The 18770-nt window shown below is 47.1% G+C and overlaps 1 protein-coding gene across 4 annotated transcripts in view; it reads right to left on the reverse strand.

Annotated features, from left to right (window-relative positions):
• LARP4B (La ribonucleoprotein 4B) overlaps positions 1-18770 on the reverse strand; it is a 92216-nt gene that overhangs the window by 7532 nt on the left and 65914 nt on the right. For 3 of the 4 annotated variants that reach the window (XM_023256269.2, XM_011283589.4, XM_011283588.4), the window contains exons 9-15: positions 18183-18293; positions 16666-16719; positions 16372-16581; positions 13743-13849; positions 12968-13219; positions 8815-8860; positions 1033-1197 (exon numbers count right to left, since the gene is read on the reverse strand). In XM_023256269.2, the coding sequence (XP_023112037.1) occupies positions 1033-1197; positions 8815-8860; positions 12968-13219; positions 13743-13849; positions 16372-16581; positions 16666-16719; positions 18183-18293 (945 nt within the window). Of the gene's footprint in view, positions 1-1032; positions 1198-8814; positions 8861-12967; positions 13220-13742; positions 13850-16371; positions 16582-16665; positions 16720-18182; positions 18294-18770 lie in introns of those variants that run through there. The other variant, XM_045060789.1, reaches the window with a different exon arrangement.

Below are 18770 nucleotides of genomic sequence, written 5' to 3' on the forward strand. Positions count from 1 at the left end.
GGCTGCTGTCAGTGCAAAGCCCATATCGGATCTCATCTCTGTCTCTCTGCCCCTTGCCCACATGGTCTCTCTCTTTCTCAAAAATAAAATAAACATTTAAAATACATATATATAAATACTATAAACATTCAGGGGGAAAAAAATAGGAGCAGTTATCATGCAGCAACAGGACAAGGACTGAACATGGGGCTCTATAAATCCTGCCCTGAGCCCTGGCCTGGTAACTGAGGGACTCTGTGGTGGCCCTGCAAGTGTCCACAGTCTGGACGTGGCTGCAAAGCGGTGCCTGCCCCAATCCAGAGGCCTTCCATCTGAGGCAGTAGGTGGGGAGATTTCCATTGGAAAAAGACACAACGAGACTGGTGGAGAGCCAGGCAGAGGACAAATGCTACCATGGCAACTTGACAGCTGTTCCTGCCTCGACCCGGCTAAGCGCTCACCCAGGCACCACACTTCACTCCCAGCACAGACCCTCCAAACCTCATTAACAATCGAAGAACCCAGAAGGAGCACTGCAGACTAACACTCTCTGACTTCGGTAGCTCCCCTCATTCTTGGGCCTGCAAACAGTACAGAAGAGTGAGGGCAACTGGTGTGGTAGCCCGTGGAGCTGGCCAAAGCCACCGGAATTACAGTAAAATCATTCTCGGCTTCTCCTTAGTGATGTCGATTACTAAAAACTATATCACTTCTGTTATAATTCAGGTTTTTGTTTTATTTTGTGGACTTGTAAAATAAAGTCAGGTCCTGAATAACAACAATAAAAGTGCAATCTGAGTCTGCAGCGAGAGAGTCTGTGTGGCACATGACACAGGTTTCCGCCTCTGACCTTGGCAGGCAGCGAGGGAATGCACTGAGAGGGTCTAGTTGTACGTTCAACTCTGACCCGACTACTCCAAATCCACGTGGCCTCCACAAATCACTTACCCTCTCTGAACCTCTTCCACATGCACACACCTGCCTGTGTGAAGACCTGGAGAAGCACTGGACTGAAACTCAGCACTAAGCAAACATCAGCAATACGGATCTTACCCTTTCTTTTGATGATCCAATTAAGAAGCTAGACAGCCTGTTTTCAAACAGGTCCTCGGTCTTCAGGTGGCCTGCCGCTCCTGGCAGCGGAGGGAAGTTGGACAGTCCTAATTCAAAGCTCGGGGACGGGGGCTTTGGTGGCGTTGGAGACTGAGTTTGACTCCTCTGAAAGAGAACAACACTGTCATGCTGCGGAAGCTCAGACTGTAAGATGCGAAGACACGCAGCAGAAAAGTAAGGCAAACAATCCGTTCCCTAGCGTTCTGATTTCCCCCTCTGCCTGAAAACAACACAGGTCATCCAACCATCACAACACTTCGTCACCTAGTCAAAGATCGTTTGTTAGGCAGCAGCAACCATCAGGAGCACAGCTGTGAAGCTCAACCCTCCTGAGGCTGTCATTGGCCGTACAGCCACTTCTCTGAGATTCCCAAACTGTCCACTTCCCGGCCCACAGTCAGCTGACCAGGTGGACACAAGCGTGCAGCTGAGGAAAGCATGGAGACGGTGACACAAGAGAGAGCACTGTGAAACAACTTGACCCCACCAGTCGAATATCACAATAGCCTGAGTATAGCCCCTGACCTTAGTCCTTTCCAGACAAGGTCTGGGTTATTACAGGAGAGCCTATCCTCTAAATTATAAACAAGATACTGAAAGAAATAAACCAAAAAATGTCACTTTGAACTCTCTGAAACTTATGTAAGAATTTTACACAGATTTCCATTGAAAATGGTTTAACAAGGCAGAAGGGGCTTCAGTTATCTGAAAACTTGATTTACTCACTTTATATTTTATAATCACTACGGAAAAACATGGTATTTGAGGACAGATTTTTATCAGATTCTTTGACTTCAAGAAAATAAACTCAGAATAATATAATTTGTAAACCTAAGATCCCGGGAGAAAGGCAATGATGTATTTTTATTGAAAAATTATCAAAGCAACTTGCTTTAACAGGCTAGAAGTCATTCTGTGGGTGTCCAGTCCCTTGGCTGAAGAAGACAGGGAGGAGAACGGGGATAGGAGTTCAGGTGGGAGGTAAGCGTCTTTGAGTAAATATGGGCTACTCTGACTGGAAGCAATGCTTTCATGGGCTCACATAGCTGGAAAGGGTCAACAATGCCCAGCAACTTACAGCAACAGAAAGATTACTCCCTATAGAGACAGAATCTAGACAAAATCTGGTAGAACTCAAGAGACAGCAAGTTAAAGAGTGAAAAGGGACCCACACTGATAAAAATCCCACCCTCTCTCACAGGAATTCATCCCAAATGACAAAACAAGATAAGGCCACGACCAGAGATCTAAGCAAAACAGATCTAAGTAACATACCTACCTGATGGAGAATTCAAAGCAACAATCATAAGGATACTCACTGGGCTTGAGAAAAAAAGGTATCAGGGAGACCCTTACCACGGAGATAAAAGAGTTAAAAAAAAGAATCAATTGGAGACAAAGAATGTAAAAACTGAGATAGGAAACAGGCTTGATGCAATGAACACAAGGCTGGAATAAACAAAGGAACGAATTAGTGACAAAGAAGACTAAATAATGGAAAATCATGAAGATGAACAAAATAGATTTAGGGGATTCAGTGACTCCATCAAACATAAAAACATTCACATTATAAGAGTCCCCAAAGAAGAGAGAAAAGGGGCAGAAAATTTATTTGAGGAAAGAACAGCTGAAAACTTCCCTAATCTGGGAAAGGAACCAGATGTCCATATCCAGGAAGCACAGAGAACTCCCCTCAAAATCAACAAAAGCAGGCCAACACCAAGACATATTGTAGTTAAATTTGCAAGATACAGAGATAAAGAAAAAAATCTTAAAGGCAGCAAGACAAAAGATGTCCCTAGCTTACAAGGGAGAACACAAAAGGCTAGTTGGAGATTTCTCAACAGAAACTTGGCAGGCCAGAAAGGATATATTCTGAATGAGAACAATCGGCAGCCAAGAATTCTCTACCCAGCAAGGCTATCATTCAGAATAAAAGGAGAGATAGCAAGAGTTTCCCAAACAAAATCAAAAGGAGTTCGTGACCACTAAACCAGCTCTGCAAGAAATATTAAAGAGGACTCTGAGTGGAAAGACCAAAAGTGACAAAGACAAGAGAGGATCAGAAAAATCTCCAGAAACACTGAAACAAGTAATAAGACAGCACTAAATACATATCTATCGATAATTACTTTGAATATAAATGGAATAAACACTCCAATCAAAAGACATTATCAGAATGGATTAAAAAAAAAATCTATATGCTGCCTGCAGACTCATTTCAGACTGAAATGACACCTGGCAGATTGAAAGTGAGGGGATGGAGGGGCGCCTGGGTGGTTCAGTAGGTTGAGCGTCTGACTTTGGCTCAGGTCATGATCTTGCAATTTGTTGAGTTTGAGCCCCGTGTTGGGCTCTGTGCTGACAGCTTGGAGCCTGGAGCCTGTTTCGGGTTCTGTGTCTCCCTCTCCTGCTTGTGCTCTGTCTCTCAAAAATAAATAAAAATGTTAAAAACATTAAAAAAAAAAAAAAAAAGGTGAGGAGATGGAGAACCATCTATCATGCTAATGGACGTCAAAAGAAAGCCAGCGTAGCCATGCTTGTATCAGACAAACTACATCTTAAACCAAAGACTAACAAGACATAAAGAAGGGCACTGTATCATAATAAAGGGGTCTCTCCAACAAGAAGAGCTAAATCAATTAATAACAAACAAAAAGGGACTAATCGATAATAATATAGTAATAATAGGAGACTTTAACACCCAACCTACAGCAACAGACAGATCATCTAAGCAGAAAACCAACCAGGAAACAGTAGCCTTAAATGACCTACTCACCAAATGGACTTAACAGACACATTGACAACATTCCATCCTAAAGCAGCAGAATACACATTCTTTTTAAGTGCACACAGGACATTCTCCAAAACACATTACATACTGGGTCACAAATCAGGACTCAACAAAAACAAAAACAACAATACAAATACCATGCATATTTTCAGACCACACTATGAAACTAGAAGTCAACCACAAGAAAAAAATTAGAAAGCTCTCAAATACATGGAGGTTAAAGAACATGCTACTAAAGAATGCATGGGTTTACCAGGAAATCAAAGAAATTAAACACACACACACACACACACACACACACACACACACACACACACACACAGAGAAATAAATGAAAATGAAAACAACGGTCCAAAACCTTTGGGATGCAGCAAAAGTGGTTTAAAACAGTGAAGTATGTAGCAATACAGGGCTACCTCAAGAAGCAAGCAAAATCTCTAATAAACATCTAACCTGACACCTAAGAGAGCTAGAAAAAGAACATACAAAGCCTCAAGCCTGCAGAAGGAGGAAAATAATAAAGATTAGAGCAGAAATAAATGATATAGAAGCTTAAAAAAAAACCAGATCAATGAAACAAGGAGCTGGTTCTTTGAAAAAATTAACAAAATGGATAACCCCCCCCCAGAGTTATCAAAAAAAAGAGAAAGGACCCCAAAAAATAAATTCACAAATGACAAAGGAGAAATACCAACCAACATCACAGTAATGTTATGAAAAACTATACGCCACGGCTCCTGGATGGCTCAGTTGGTCGAATGTCTGACTTTTGATTTTGGCTCAGGTCATGATCTCACGGTCAGGAGATCAAACCCTGCGTTGGGCTCCATCTTAAGATTTTCTATCTCCCTTTCTGCCCCTTCCCTGATCACAGGTACATGCTGTCTCTCTCAAAAAGAAGAGAAGAGAAGAGAAGAGAAGAGAAGAGAAGAGAAGAGAAGAGAAGAGAAGAGAAGAGAAGAGAAGAGAAGAGAAGAGAAGAGAAGAGAGGAAAGGAGAGGAGAAGAGAAAGAAGAGAAGAGAAGAGAAGAGAAGAGAAGAGAAGAGAAGAGAAGAGAAGAGAAGAGAAGAGAAGAGAAGAGAAGAGAAAAGGAAAACTTGTGGTACCTGAATGGATCAGTCGGTTAAGTGTCCAACTCTCAGTTTCAGCTCAAGTTCGTAAGATTAAGCCCCACACTGGGCTCCGCACTGACTGCAGAGCCCGCTTGGGATTCTCTCTCTCTCCCTCTCTGTCTGCCCCTCCCCTGCTTGCCTACACGCTTTCCCTCAAAATAAACATTAAAAATGGTGCACCTGGTTGGCTCCATTGGTTAAGCATCCTACTTCGGTCAGATCATGATCTCGTGGTTCACAACTTTGAGCCCCGTGTCGGGCTCTGTGCTGACAGTGCAGAGCCTGGAGCCTTCTTCGGATTCTGTGTCTCCCTCTCTCTCTGCCCCTCGCCCACTCATACTCTCTCTCAAAAATAAAACCATTTAAAAACAATTTTTTAAAAAACCAAACATTAAGAAAACACCACAAATGCACCAAAAACAGTAAGATACCTAGGAATAAACCTAGCCAAAGAGGTGTAAGACCTACACTCTGAAAATTATAAAACACTGGTGAGACAAACTGAAAAGGACACAAAGAAATGGAAAGACATCCATGCTCATGGATCAGAAGAATACTATTAAAATGTCCAAGCTACCCAAAGCAATCTACACATTTGATTAAACCACTATCAAAATAACAGAGCTAGAACAAACAAGCCTAAAATTTATATGGAACCACAAAAGACCCTGAACAGCCAAAGCAACCTTGAAAAAGAAAAGCTAAGCTAGAGGCATCACAATTCTGGACTTCAAGTTATATTACAAAGCTATAGTAATCAAGAGAGTATGGTATTTGGCACATAAACAGACACAGAGATCAAAAGAACGGAATAGGAAACCCAGAAGTAAACCAAGAACAAAATAGGAAACCCAGAAATAAACCCACAACTGTGTGGTCAATTAATCTGTGACAAAGCAGGAAAGAAAAGCCAATGGGGGAAAAAAAACCAGTCTCTTCAACAAATAGTCTTGGGTAGACTCGACAGCAACATGCAAAAGAATGAAACTGGACCACTGTCTTACACCATACACAAAAATAAATTAAAAATGGATTTAAGACCTAAATGTGACATCTGAAACCATAAAAATTCTAGAAGAGAACACAGGCAGTAACCTCTTTGATACTGGCCATAGCAACTCCTTACTGGATACATCTCCTGAGGCAAGGGAAACAAAAGCAAAAATAAACTACTGCAACTTCATCTAGACAAAAAGCTCTGCACGGTGAAAGAAACAAACTACAAACCTAAAAGACGACTTTTGGAATGGGAGAAGATACCTGAAAATGACATATCCAATGATTTAGTATCTAAAATACATAAAGAACTTATAAAACTCAACACCCTAAAAATAAATAATCCAATGAATAAATAGAAGACATGAACAGACATTTCTCCAAAGAAGCCATCCAGATGGCCAACAGACACATGAAAAGGTGCTCCACATCACTCATCATCAGGGAAATACAAATCAAAACGACAAGGAGATACCACCTCACACCTGTCAGAATGGATAAAATTTACAACACGTGAAACATCAGGTGTTGGTGAGGATGCAGAGAAAGGGGAACCTCTTGCACTGCTGGGGGGAATGCAAACTGGTGCAGCCGCACTGGAGAACAGTATGGAGGTTCCTCAAAAAGTTAAAAATAGAACTACCCTACAACCCAGCAATTGCACTACTGGGTATTTATCCAAAGAATACAAAAATACTAATTCAAAGGGATACATGCACCCTGATGTTTATTATCTACAGTAGCCAAACTATGGAAAGAGCCCAAGTGTCCAGTGACAGATGAAGGGATAAAGAGGCAACATGTATACAATGGAATTTTACTCAGCTATAAAAAAAAGAAATGAAATCTTGCCATTTGCAAGAGAGTGCAATGCTAAGTGAAATAGTAAGAGAAAGACAAATACCATAGGATTTCACTCATATGTGGAATTTAAGAAACAAACAAGCACAGGGAAAAAAGTGAGAGAGAGAAGCAAACCAAGAAACAGACTCTTAACTATAAAGAACAAAGTTGGTTACCAGAGGGGACGAAAGAAGTGGGGGATGGACATGAGGGCACTTGTCATGACGAGCACGGGCGACATATGGAAGTGTCGAATCACTAGACTGTACACCTGAAACTAACGGAACACTTTAACTCCCGACAAAACTTTAAATACACAAATAAAATGCATTACAAGTTAAAAAAACAATCCCCACTATCTCTTTGGGGCATCCCTACCTGCCTCTCGCCTTTCCCATGGTCTACGGTTCAGGTGCGTTTTGGTGACTCACCCTCAGAACCCAGCTTACGCTTACCAGCCACTCAGCTGCTCTGTGCTCTCTGTAACTCCCCAAAGCCCTAAGTTATGCAGCAGCCTGTGACCTGAAAGCAGGTTTCAGAGGTTTTATTGTAAACATCTGCATTTTTCTGAGATGAACACAGGTTTTTAGAAGACCCCATTTCCAGGGATTCAGATTTCACAAAAATGTTACTAAATCTTGATTTTGCAGGAGTACTCAGGTAGGCAGCACTGTCTAGATGCAGGAGTTACAAAATGGCAGTGCCTTCAGGTGAGGTCCCGTCTTGAATGCAGTGTTTAACAGTGTTTTAGGATCTGAACAGCTTGAGACAAGATGAATGAGGCCCTGCTCCCACAACCTGGTTGGTCCAAGTACACATGCGCTATCATGGTCTCTAAATTCCTGAAGTCACCAGAACGTCCCAACGCAGCCACAGGTGCACTTTCTTAATAAATGCACCTGCATCATGGGCCTGGCCTTCCAAGAGGCTCCCTGGTATGAACACGTGAGTCAGGTATGCAAAATGCAACAGGAATAAATGTCCCCTCTGAAGGCAATTTAGTAACGAATTGAGAGTAATTCAGTTCAGGGAACTAATATCTGAAGACATACTCTGATACCAGTCTTGTTAGTCCAAATGTTAGAAGAATTCATTAATTCCAACTGTAATCAGCCAATTTAAACTGCCTCACCAAAGGGTTCACCAAAACCTAGACTAAATCAACCAACACAGCAGAATTACGACTGTTTTATTAACTACTTACCTGTACTTTCTAACTAGACAGAGAAAATGTACCTTGTGTGACAGGAGAGCACATACTCACTGGCTCAGGGGGTGGACCAAGAATCTACTGAAGGTCCTGCCAGTCCTTGAAGTGCAAGGATGGACATCCTTCCATCCACCCACAGGTCCACATGAGCTAAGCTGGCATGCTTCACATAGAAAGGTATGGATCCAACCCCACACAAGAGCCCAGAAGCATTATCTATAGGAGAAGCCACATGATCAGCCCAAGCAAATGTGGCCATGCCTCCAGTACGCAGCGTTCGCTCGGGCCCACCCTTAGTGGGGTTGTTCTGACCATTAGAGCACAAGGCAGTAATGCTTTCCACATAGGAGATACAAAGTTAAGGGTTTTGAGTGAAAAATACTGATGCACTAACTCCTACACAGGAAAGTTTATTCTGCTCGCCAGAACTATTAAATTCAGCTCATTGAACTAGTACTGTCCAGTTATCCACACACAGAAAACTCACAATGTGTGTGTAGACCACCGCGTGTGCACACTGTGGTCTTGGCTGTGCCTACTGCACACACACCATCACGGTGTGGTGACATTCCAGACTCTTTAGTGACCAGTATTTTACAGTCGCCTCCAACTTCTCCTCTTTAGGCTACAATAATGTCAGTTATCACCTGATGCATATCAGATTAAGATAAAACCTCTTAACCTTCATTCATGTAGTTAAATCTCACATTTAATATGAATTAAGCTTAAGAATCTTGCAAAAGTGCCACGGACTAGATGTACTCACTGTCAGCTTCTCCTCCCGTTTCTTCCGGTAACCAAAGGAATTCTTCCTAGAAAAGAGGAAAGCAAAAGACTAATTTTTTCCCACCGGGAAGATTTTTCACTGAGCACAGGTACGTGCACACTTATTCAGTCTTTATTCCTTTGTAATCTTTTACAGATGACTTTTGATTATAAAATCCCAACTTTAGGGGCACCTGGGTGCTCAGTCAGTTAAGCGACCAACTTCAGCTCAGGTCATGATCTCACAGTTCGTGGGTTCGAGCCCCGCGTCAGGCTCTGTGCTGACAGCTCAGAGCCTGGAGCCTGCCTCGGATACTGTGTCTTCCTCTCTCTCTGACCCTCCCCCGCTCTCACTCTCTCTCAAAAATAAACATTAAGAAAATGCTTTTTTAACCCCAACTTTAAGAAATATAAGCAAAATAACAACTTCATAGTAAAAGACTACAAGTGATGTCTAGATAGAGAACTTAAAGAAAAACAAAAAGAAGAAAAAAAACATTTACTGATAAAATTTTCCTAATACTCATTTAGAATTTTTGTTATGATAGAAATACCTGAACGTCCATTCAGTTGAAATGACAAGATATATAAAACCTGACAATGGGCCATCCAGGTGAACTGTTAAACACTGGTAATGAAATGTATCAGATGAATCATTAAAATGGAAAGACCCCGAAGTAGCTTGGCCTGCTCTCCCTCTCAGCCCCAACATGACCCACCGTGTCAGCACTACCAATGGTCTACTCCAAGGTTTCCAAACCCCAGGCATTGCCTATCCCCAGCAGCCGGCTACGTGCACAAGGCTCCAGATCTTTGCGGGCAAGCGCCCGGAGTCCATAGCATACTTTCATGCTGTGGATGGGCTTATGTGGCCTAAGAGTTCAGAGTAACTCTCATTTAGGGTTGTCTTTACTTACTTATCCCTTTGCCATTTCAGCTGAATACACTTGTACACTGTAAGCTGGAAAGGAGTTCAAAGAAATAATCTTGACCAATTCCTTTCCTTTACACAAAACCCACAAGCAGCCTTGCCCAGGATGGCCTAGCTAATTAGGACAGGCTGACAGCCTTCCACTTTTATGCCGAAAAAGGACACTCTGGGGCCTCTGGCTAGACCCTCTAGGAGAAGCAACAGTGCAAACTTCTAGGACTTCGGAGCAAAGCCATACCCTTTCCTTTAGAAAGTACTCCAGAAAGGCTCCTGCTTTCAACTGGCTCCCAGTGGAGACTACATGCCGGACCATGGGACAGCAAGTGACCATGGACTCGAGCTGCCCATCAGAAATGGGGCACTAAGCCCCAGGGAAAAGCACAAACGCCAGCAACAGCTCTCAGTCCACTGCTGAGGCCTCCTCACAGGGAGTCCCTGAGAACAGTGACGGGGGGGGGGGGGGGGGGGGAGGAGGGCAGGGTGGTCAGTTCCAGACTAGCACCAGGGACAGCTGTGCAGCGTGTGGACGCCTCCACTCCACTCCACTCCACACCACAATCAAAAGTGCTCCCCAAGACCAGTGTGCAGGGGAATCTCCAGACCTAGAACTTCAAGCAACATTTGCTGCATCCTGTGTCTGGAGGCAGAAATAGCTCTGCAGCAGGAGGCTCAGGGTCTGGCTGGACAAAAGCCTCGCAGAGACTCGCCCTCAACGTATGGTGACGAAGAGCCCTTGGGAAGAGGCCCGGGGAAGAGACAGCGTGCGCACACCTGTGACACACACAGCACTTCAGACAAGACCCCGACAGCCGGGAGAGAAGAGGTGCACCTATCTTGGGCCAGGGCCCCAGGGGCGCAGCGATCACGTTGGGGCCCTGCCACCACGCCTGGCCCGTGTGTCCCTACCGGTGGGCCCCGGCTGGCTGACAGCACTGACCTTTTTTTGTCCCGGCTGGGCCTCCACCGTGTCGGCACCGCAGGCATGTCTCTGGACATGGTGCCCGGGCCACCCGACCAGGGCCAGAGCGTCCTCAGAGGACAGTCCTACCTCAGGAGACATAACACGGGCTCCAAGGTGAGCATGGCACAGGGCTGGAGTGTGGAGCACAGGTGGGAGGACTCTTCACTATCACACCTGACTTTTCACCAGCGCCGTGCTTCCTTCCTGGGCCCACAACTCTGAGCCTGGCAGTCGCTCTCAGCACGTGACATACCTGAACCCAGCTGGCGGTCACTGCCACACAGGGTGGGAGAACCACAAGTGGTCCCAGGGGGCTGCCGGGGCCCCTCATATTGCTCCTTACCACCCAACAAAGTTAAAGGAAAATGAAACAAAACCTAAGAGAAAGAGGGATGCCTGGGTGGCTCAGTCAGTTAAGTGTCCAACTCTGGTTCAGGTCACAATCTCATGGTTCGTGGGTTCGAGCCCCGTGTCGGGCTCTGTGCTGACAGCTCAGAGCCTGGAGCCTGCTTTGAATTCTGTGTCTCCCTCTCTCTGCCCCTCCCCTGTTCATGCCGTCTCTTTCTCTCTCTCAAAAATAAATAAACATTAAAAAAAATTAAAACAGAAAACAAAACCTAAGAGAAAGAAGGTTGCTGGTACAGGGGCACCGGCAGGGGACACAGCCACTTTGGCTTGCCCTCCAGCTGAAGACGCCTAGGCACCAACACCCTGTCTGTTGACATGGCAGGCGTGAGCACCAGGATGTCCCACGGGGGCAGCCGCAGTCGGGTGAGGGTAGCCCTCTGTTGGGAAAAGCGCAAGGCGGTTCCTGCTGTCCTGCAAAGTCCTACCGCAGAACAAGATCACACGTGACTGTGTGGCCAGAGGTGGCCCACATGGGTCAGCCGGGTGCCCCTCAGTTTCCGCGACGCCAGGTGGCCCTGTCCTTCCACTGCCAGGACGCTTCCTGTGGAGCTTTTCCCAAGACGCCAGAGGGAGATGGGGAGGCAGAGAGTGGGCCTATGGACTTGCCCTCCTGCTGGTACTTCCTCTGAGCTGTCTTCTGAGGAGGACAGACCGGCGCCCGCGGCATCACCCAGGTGGCAGGCGCGGCCTCCTTCAGGTCTGGCCTCAGCTCCGCAGGCCCTGCGGCAAGCCTCTGGTCTCTGCTGTCCCCCCCCAGCCCCGTGGCTGGCCGCAGCCTCTGTGTGGCCTCAGTAACCTTCACCTCTCCAATACCCATTGAGCTGACTTTACGGCAAATGTCCTGGTGACGTGTGGCGGCAGGCTGCAGCCAGCCACTCAGTCCCCCGGCCCCACCCAGGCCAGACCGTGTAAACTGACGTGCTACCAATGCAGTGCACTGTGCCTCTGGGCCCCTCACATGCCCCAGAGCGCCAGGGACAGAGAGGAGCCCACGCTGCAGGAACCTCTGTGTGCAGACATTGTGCTAATGTGCAACACTGGGAACATGTGCATCTAAAGTTTTCCAAGTTGGTGAAAGAAATGCTTAGGCGGGCTGAACCAGTGCAGGTTACCTGTCAGAAGGGATTTCCTTCCAGACAGCCCCATGCACAGCCGACCACCGAGAGACCAAACCGGACGGACGCACTCACCTCTGCCTCTTCTAACCTTACTCCCAAACAGAGGAGGAAGGGGCAGGAGGCGGGGCAGCACGCACACTGCCTCAAGCAAAAGTACGGAGGTCCTGGGCACAGCCCGACATCAGAGGCACGGGAACGACCAGACACCGAGGGACCCAGGGTGTTAATGTGTGTCCCACGGACAGCACGGGCACATCTCCACAGAGTGTGGCCAGCGGGCACCGCTTCACCAGTACGGATTATTTTTCTAAATACATTTAGTACAAATGGTCTGGTCTGCCACAGCCTGGTCTGCCTGGCGCACAACCCACTCACTACCATGGAAATGGAGCAAGGCTGAGATGCTGGGCCTCTACACGGGGAGGTGGGGAGGCCTCAGACCCGCACAGCGTGGACACTGGTGTGTGCAAAGCTCCAAATGTCCACCAACGATCGTGACCTAATGTGGTTCCTGTCCATCTACAGCTCTTTCCACAATGTTATATAAAGAAGAGGAAGCCTGTCAAGTCTCTGCTCTCGAGTGACCCTCTGAGTAATTACATAAAACCTTTGATCTGATGCTGTGTACTGTATCTGAAGAGGAAATGCTAAACCACGCCTGCAGAGGACACTGGACAACGTTCACAGCCTACTGGGACAGGCCGCAGCTGTCTGATAGGAGCTCGCAAGGACTCACCTCCCTCTCCCTAAACCAGGGGGAGATTCCGCGCTGCTCTGCTCCACGCGACCAGACCCAACCTCCCTCTTGGCGTAGGCGGGAGGGTTCTGTATCCGTGTTCTAGGAGGACCTGTCTGCCGTGCCTGTGGGCTCCGAACGCCATTAATTAGACGGTCTGCAGTGAAGTTAAATATCGAAGGGCTTTCTAACAGTCCAGGTCCTCTCTCTGCACTGGGAATGGCATGGCGTAGATGAGATTTGCTAGGATTCCTGGAAACAGAAGATTTGCACATGCTCAGTGTTAAAGCCATCGTGGCATCATAAAATGACCTTGCTAACATGAAATGACTCAACTAAAAGGTACTTTCTATTTAGAAAAAAACAGTACAAACATTACTTAAGAAATAGTTAACGCATGCTATGTCCGCTAATGCGAATCTACAAAGTATCGACGTTCTGTGTTGCGGCGGCCCAGGTCCAAATTCAAAGCGGGCCCCCACGGCCACAAGCCGCAGAGTACCTGTGCTTTATGCAGGCACTCCGGCACACATCTCAGGGTATGACCTCAGTGCGATTCTAGGCTTCCAGCAGTTTCATCTCCACTGGTCACATGTGTCACAAGAGCTCGTCAGAAAGAGCTTCTCCATGTACTAAACGTGACTCGAGCACGTGGGAAGGACTCCCCGCTTCAACACGGCTCATTCTGCTCCACTCAAGAGCACAGCACAGCGTGGCAGACCTCTTACCACAAACCCTGGGGAGCCACCACGTCTCCACCACTCGTGGAACTTGCCTGCTTCTTGGAGGGTACTGTCTGAGCGAAGTCAGAGGAGACGCTGCAGGTTTGAAGGTTGGAGACGTAAACCCATTTATAAATCCAGTATTTGGAAATGGAGTTACCTAGATTCATTAAAAACAAACAAGTCAGCAAGTCATAGACAGCCTTCACGCTGGCTAATGGTGCACCTCATGGTCGTTGGAGTTATTTCTCGACTTGCCAAGTAGGCTCTGCTCCAGTTAAGGCTTGAAATATTTCCCGGATGAAAAGAACATGGTGTTAGATTATTGCCAATGACCAATATTTCCTGAACCAGGCTGGGGCTGAGGCCTTCTTCTGGGCCGACTAGGGTGACCTCCCCACAACAGCCCCCCAAGGAAGCCAACCTACACCTGTGGGGGCTGGAGCTAAGCATATGCTGTGACAGAAAGCAGATGTTAGACACAGCTTAGGACCAAATAAAATTGTTTGCTGATTTAAAAAAAAAAAAAAAAGCAACAGAGGGGAAACTCTGGGGGCAAAAGATACACTTAGAACTTTGTGAGAATCCTCAACATGCCATCTGAGAATAGCTGCCAGAGTGAGACTATTTAAAAATCTATCAATCACACAGGAACTAGATTTTAAATCACATAAGACTGTGAATCATGGTAAGACCAGTTGTGACAAATCATTTCCTGTATGTACTCTTACATAGAGAACTCTGGTATTTGAGTAATTCTGCTCAAGAGTTTAAAAATAAATTAGACCCTCAGGAGCACTCAGGTGGCTCAGCCAGTTAAGCGTCTCACTTTGGCTCAGGTCATGACCTCACAGTTCGTGAGTTCGAGCCCCGTGTCAGGCTTTGCAATAACAGTTCAGAGCCTGGAGCCTGCTTTGGATTCTGTGTCTCCCTTTCTCTCTCTGCCCCTCCCCCACCCATGCTTGCTCACTCACTCTCAAAAATAAACATTTTTTAGAAATAAATAAATAAGTCCCTAACCCAATCATTTGACATTACTTGCTGAGAATTAACAGGTACTATCTCTTCACATCTGCTCCAAATGACACAGTGTGCTTTTGAGCAAGCAAAAGGCCTCATTCCTGAACCAGGGTCAAAGGAACCACCTGAAATGGCCAACCGACCCCTAGTGCCAGACAGGCACAGACGCGATGAGAGCGGTCCGAAAAGCAACGTAACTCCAGAGGAAGCAGACAGCACAGTGCGCCGGCTGGCCTCCCCTGGAGAAATTCTTCAATGCCAGAGCTCAAGGACTCTACTCCCCATTACGGTTCTCTCATGATCTGCCGGCCACATGGCCACTGGTACCTTCAACAGAACGTAGCATTTTTAGCATGGGGGGGAGGGGGAGAAACCTTGTCTGCAGTGTCTCCAGACCTCAGGCCCTGACGGTGCCCATGACCACCTCTCCTGACTCCTGTGGCCCCACAAGCCACAGGCACAGAGTGCGTGGCCTCAGGACACACCGGAGATGCCACACAGCCTGGCTTCCCCTCTGAGCACCCTGCCTCAGCCTCCGTTTCAGCTCAGAGACACCCAGCACGCCAGCCGCCCGGTGCCCCCGCACACCCACTGGCTCTCCTACAGCCCCCTTCCTTCCACCTCCTGATGAGCTCAGCAGAGAGGACATCACAGCAGGTAAGCCCCCACTGTAAGCTTCACAGTATTCTGTCCAGGTCCCGTTTTCCCAGTTCCCGCCCGCCTGCCTGACACCATGGTTTTTCCCAGGCTGCGTGCTCTTAGGGACGCTCATCTGCACGTGTGCGACAGGCACGGACACCCCCAACCCCACCTGAGTTGCTGCTCCATCTCTAACAAGAGCCCCACATGACATCCCCACATGGTGGGGCCTGGCTCACAGGCCTCTGCCACATCCCCCACGTGACCCCAGCCCCACACAGCTTTCCCCAGCTGGTCCACAGTCACACCCTCAAGACCATTACTCAACTCTGGCTTCCCAAATACAACCTTACACACGTTGTGCCCTTCCCTGTCTCTGGCCCCACCGACACCTGCCCTGTGGCCTCATGCAAGCCTGTCCATCAGCCCATCCCCACTGTCCATGGTGGGAGCCCAACGACCGGGGCTGATCACAGTCCTGATTCTGTCCCATGCCCAGCCGGGGCCTGCCTGACCTCTCTAAGCTCTCCAGAGACACAGCTGGGGAAAACCACCTGGACCCACTACACAGGCCAGTCAGTCTGGGGCTGGTGGGAAGAATAAAGCTATAGGTCTCCTTGTCCTCCACTGTTAGAAGCCTGTTAAAACATCCGTGAGTCCTTAAAAGTGTCTCCCCTGGCACCCCCTGTGCTCAGAAGTAACCCCGTCATCCCAGACCTCGGATCACGTTTTGTGTTTTACTGGGAACTACACGGCTTAGGAAGGTGCTGCTACACAGGACGGCAGGTGGACCCCGCCAAGGATCAAGATTAGAGCCTTCCACTTTTTCAGTGTACACAGCGGCACACTGATCTCCCGATTAAATTGAGGTCTGCTACAGGACCCGAGGGTCTGTTTCACCACGGCAGACTGTAGACCCGTCCGGTTCCCCTAGAGGCCTGGGGCCCCACCCTTCTGAGCACCTGGTGCAGTGCCCACCACAGAACCTCCGGCTGCATAAGCTCCAAACACCGCAGGACTCACCAGCGGCGGATCAAGATAGCTGTGTGTGGCCGACCACGTCTGGGGAGCAATCAGGCTGTACAGGGGGAACTGCTGCTGAGGGCTGTAGACCGGAGGTAAGTAAAAGGAGGCTGTGTAGCGCTGCTGCGCGTAAAGGCTCATGTCCAGAGGTCTAAATCCATTCTTTGGCAAAAATGTGTTTATAGCTATTGCCTTTGCTTTTATCCGTGCCTGTGTGAAGACAAAGAAGTGTCTGTGAGAATACTGAAGAAGTGATTTGCAAATACAGAGAGTCTAACGAGTGGTCTTGCTTACCTTAATTGGTTTTCCTTGAAAAGTCTTGACTTCTTCTCGAAGATATTTGTAAGCCTGAGGGCAAAACCATCCACAATACCACTGTGTTATTCATCTTCGAAACACAAGGAACTGGCAGGTAACTCACTACCTCAGCTAAGGAATGGGGTCATCAAAATACGACGGACAGAACCTAGAATGGGGAATCTTAACCTACTCTGGGTCAATAGTTCCTTAAAAGAACCTCTAAGAGTGAGGGAGCCTCCAGCAAACAGTCTCATGCTCAACATGTGACCACGATTCGAGCAGGACTAACAGACACCGTAGAGCCTCCCACAGGCCACCAGCCAAGGGTCCTGACCTGCAGGTAACAATGGATACCAAGTCCCCAGTCATAACTCCAATCTGAAAATGGAATTACACAGTTCAGGAGAAGAAAACATTGAGATTGCAATATTCCGAAGTCCCTGCCTACGTGGCTCCTTATTCTTCTCCCAAGTGCACTCCTTAAGGCTCTGAGCCACCTGATCTGACCTGGGCCCGTCGCACGCGCCCTCCTGGTGAGGACAGCTCGCGCCTGCCACGCTCACAGCTCCTACCTGTCTCCAACTGCCCAGCTCCTCCTCTGTCCTTTCCCTTCCAGCCCATTAACACCCATCCTTCAGGTTTCTCTCTTCTGAACTTCATCGCATTCATGTCACTTAACACGTAATATACACAGCTGACCCTCAAACACGGGTTTGAACCACAAAGGGCCACCCACATGCAGACTTTCAAGAACTACAAGACAGTACTATAAATGCATTTTCTCCTACTTATGATTTTCTTAGCAGTATTTTCTCCAGCTTATTTTATTCTAAGAACACAGTATATAAGAGACAAGGTAGGAGTTAGTCAATTGTTTATGTTATCAGGAAGACTTCAGGCAGCCCAACAGTAGACTAGCAATAGTTCCACACTTCGGAGAATCAATCATTACACGTGGACTCCCCACCATGCGGGGTCGGCATCCCTAACCTCCACGCTGTTCAAGAGCTACCTGTACTGGCAATCCCTTTAAGCATGTTAACGTTTCCCCCAGCAAGACTCCTCCTTGAAGGGCAGAGAGACCATCATAACTCCCTGCCTCTCCTCCCAGAGGGCCGCAGGGCCGTTTCAACTGTCTTACGACACACAGTGACACCTGGTGAAAGTTAAGGTGGTGTTCCAATTTCCCAAAACACTTTCTAAGTATTAAAACTTTTCTCCGCCCGAGAAAAGAAAACATAAAAGAAAAGAACTCATTTTCACATGCTGCTCATCTTACATGTCCTTAAGAAATAACGTCATATGTTTTACATATTGCTACAAAAACTATTTGCACAAACACACCTATTTCAGTTTCTACAACATGATTTCCCCTGCACTTTATATAATCAAACTTAGTGCCACAATGCAACAGTAATCTCAACACCCACAGTCAGGCCCCCTACGTACAACTTAGGTTAAGTATTAAGTACTGGTAACGCTGGGCTTCAACAGCGGTGGGAAGGACTTACCTGCTGTGCATCAGCTTCTGTTTCAAATGTAATAAACCAATTATCATTATAGGCAAATTCACAGTTTATGAATTTCGGTAAATTGTCTCCTTTGAACAGTGCTTCTACTTCCTACAGGGACAGAGAGGCAGAAATTAATTCTCGGCTACACTGCATCTGTCCTTACCAAATAGAAACGGTACGGACACTGGAGGACAGATTCTTAGACACAGAGTCCAACATACTGATGGCTAGTAAACCTCTTCCAGAAGAGCAGAGGTGCTGAGTGTGGCTTCCAGAATCAGGTCCCCACTGCCACAGGAAGTAAATCCACTACGTACCAAGTGCTTTTCTTAGGACCAAGGTCCCTTTAAGGTAAATTAACATGCTGACATTGCTGCACTGCACTAGAAAGCTGGTAACTACACACCTGGGGAAGGAGGGTGGTAATCTGAGAAATTTAAACATTAGCTGAACTTTTGGTTTTGGCCAAGATGGGCCAGATTTATGCTCCCCAAAACCAAAGACAAAATGTAGGAAAAGACAGTTTCAGAAAGCAGAGCTCAGGCCATACAGGGCAGATGAGCCCGTGAGTGCCCAGCTTGGGCC

Source organism: Felis catus, chromosome B4, assembly GCF_018350175.1.
Source record: "Felis catus isolate Fca126 chromosome B4, F.catus_Fca126_mat1.0, whole genome shotgun sequence".
Lineage (NCBI taxonomy): Eukaryota > Metazoa > Chordata > Mammalia > Carnivora > Felidae > Felis > Felis catus.